The sequence below is a fragment of the Rhagoletis pomonella genome, unplaced genomic scaffold (assembly GCF_013731165.1).
Source record: "Rhagoletis pomonella isolate Grant_MI unplaced genomic scaffold, Rhpom_1.0 Rhpom_scaffold_03126, whole genome shotgun sequence".
Taxonomy (NCBI): Eukaryota; Metazoa; Arthropoda; class Insecta; order Diptera; family Tephritidae; genus Rhagoletis; species Rhagoletis pomonella.
The window spans coordinates 5302-8231 of NW_023461679.1; the positions used below are offsets into that span (position 1 = coordinate 5302).

Consider the following 2930-nt stretch of genomic DNA (forward strand, 5'->3'; position numbering starts at 1 on the left):
TCAAAAGGGTTACTATATAACGACTCGAGCTTTGTGCAGCGCTGCTGGCTGCCCAACTCATCAAAAAGGTTCAAGGAGTTCTTAAGCTGCAAACTGTCGACACGTTTTTTTGGTCGGATTCAACCACTGCGCTTGGATGGATTCGGTCAAACCCCGGCAAGCTTAAAGAATTGGTTGCTAATCGAATCACTCAGATACACGAAATCACATCCAGCGACACATGGAGGTATCATGCGCTTTGGTGGACGGGGCCACCGTGGCTACAATCATCTGCTGACAGTTGGCCGCAACTACGCCCACCGGTTCCTCATCTGCTTCCTGAAATGAAAACCATTAAGTTGCTAAACACGCAGACTGCAGTGGCTGAGTCATCAATCCTCGAAAAGTATTCTGATCTTGGTAAGTTACTCGCTGTCACCGCCTGGAGCAGGCGCTTTATTTCCGCCAAACTTGGAAAAGCCCATGCTACAACGTCGCATTGTCTTTGGAGTGAACGCTATGCCGCGCTAAAATCTTGGACGAAGCGAGTACAGCAAGAAGAGTTTGCTCTGGAACTGAAACAGTTACGCGCGGGCAAGAGCATCGACACGAAGAGCAAGCTGGCCAACCTGCACCCCCTCGTCGATCCTGAGGGCATATTACGCGTCGGTGGGCGGCTTAAAAACGCTAACCTATCATTTAAAGAGCGATACCCCATGATTCTACCCAAAAATAGTCACTTAACATTATTACTAATTAAACAGTCAACCCTCAACCACATTCGACGACGATTCTGGGTGATAAACGGCCGTACAGCAGTGAAAGCTGTCATCAGGAAATGTCTGCCATGTTTTCGACAAACTTGTCAACCAAGCACACAACTTATGGGTCAACTACCAAGTCCTCGGTGCAACGTCTCATTGCCATTCGTCCATACCGGAATAGATTACGCAGGTCCGTTCCAAGTGCGCACGACAAAGGGCAGAGGACATCGTGCCTATAAGGGGTACACAGTTGTATTTATTTGCCTCGCTACGAAAGCTTGCCATCTAGAGCTTGTGAGCGATATGACTGCCGAGGCGTTTATAGCTGCTCTAAATCGTTTTATTGCTACTCGAGGCCTTTGCACAGATGTCTACAGCGATAATGGTACCACATTTGTAGGCGCAAACGCACTTTTGGCCGGCGAACGAGAAGCTTTGAAAGCTCAGCTTCAAGCAGCTGCATCGTACACTTCTCGTCGTGAAATAAACTGGCATTTCATACCACCTGCCGCCCCTAACTTTGGGGGGATCTGGGAGGCTGCGGTGAAAAGCATGAAGGTGCACCTAAAACGAGTAGTTGGACAGGCTACTTTAACTTTTGAGGAGCTGTACACCGTACTAAAACAAATTGAAGCCTGCCTCAATTCACGGCCACTAACCGCGCTCAGTGACGATCCCGACGATCTCACGGCGTTAACTCCGGGGCACTCCTTGGTCGGCAGAGCTCTTACAACCACCCCGGAAGGATATTCGTTTAACGCTAATATGACACATCTGACTAGGTGGAAACAGCTTACGCAGATGTATCATGACTTCTGGGTACGATGGTCGAACGAATATCTTCAAGGACTCCAAGCCAGAACCAAGTGGCGCCAACAAAACCCAAACATCGAAATTGGGCAGCTTTACCTTATTCGAGACGAACGTTCACCCCCAACGCAGTGGCCGTTGGGGCGAATATTGGACATCCATGAAGGATCAGATGGCATCGTAGGAGTGGTGACCGTCAAAACTAAATCTTCAACGCTCAAACGACCCGTCAACAAACTTCCTATCTTACCAATCGATAAACCACTCGCAGACGGTGGGCGGCCTGAGGCATCATAACTTCGTCCCCACTTAGGACGAGGTGGGCGGAATGTTCAAGAAATCATGGCATTTGGCAAGCCTGTTGGCAGCTGACCAGTTTTCTTTGTGCAATTTTCGTGCTTTGTTTTTTGTTATTTAATCCACTTTAAGTTTTACAACTAGCGCGCACAGGGGCTCGGCCCTACAATAAAGATATAATTTGCAACAAGTATCGAAGTATTCTTCAAATATAGTGTACAATAAACTGCTTAGTACGATTACCAATAAAGTGAACTGAAACCTACATTGGCTTATTCTAGCTTTTTAACACTCACAAATATACATACAGAAGAATTATATACACGTTCAATAATAAGTAAAAGTCAGTACTTTGTACTTTTCCACGCCCTCTTTTCAAAGAGCCCATTTTTCTCAATGAATATGGGATTAATTTCATATATCTCCATACGAAGTGTTCCAGTACTTACCATGAACATTTCCAGAGATATGCAGTATGAAGTTCGGCTTGCATGGTAGGTGCCACGCCCCCTTTTCCAATAGCTCCATATTTTCTCCGTGACTATGCGATTAATTTCATATATCACCACACCATGTTCCAGTACTCTACCAAGAACAATTCTAGAGATATGCAATAAGAAAAATTGGACTTGTATGGGAGGTGCCACGCCCATATAAAGTTCCAGTTCTCTACCATGAACACTTCCAGATATACTTATTATGAAATATTCCGTTTGTACGGGAGGTGCCACGCCCCCTTTTGAAATAGTACGAATTTTTATCCAAGAGTATGGGATTGATATCATATATCTCCATACCAAGTTCCAATACTTTACCATAAATACTTCCAGAGATATGAGAAATTCGGTTTGAAAGGGCGGTGCCACGCCCCCTTTTCCAATAGGTCCAATTTTTCTCCAAGATTATGCGATCCAATGCGATACCAAGTTCCATCACTCTACCATGAACACTTCCAGAGATATGCAGTGTGAAAAATTCGGTTTGTATGGGAGGTTCCACGCCCCTTCTATATATCGAGATTTTTGTTAGCCGATAACATTCCTTTGAACGTCTGCAGCAGGTGTCGGAAATTTAAAAAAA

At 45.3% G+C, this 2930-nt stretch overlaps 1 protein-coding gene across 1 annotated transcript; it reads left to right on the forward strand.

Moving 5' to 3' along the window:
* Positions 1 to 662: 662 nt before the first annotated feature.
* LOC118753976 lies at positions 663 to 1892 on the forward strand (the record flags this gene model as incomplete). The annotated part of the gene is given in 1 exon segment (XM_036488847.1): positions 663 to 1892. A coding segment is annotated over 1 exon segment (1155 nt). The 3' UTR covers positions 1851 to 1892.
* Between the last annotated feature and the right edge of the window lie 1038 nt (positions 1893 to 2930).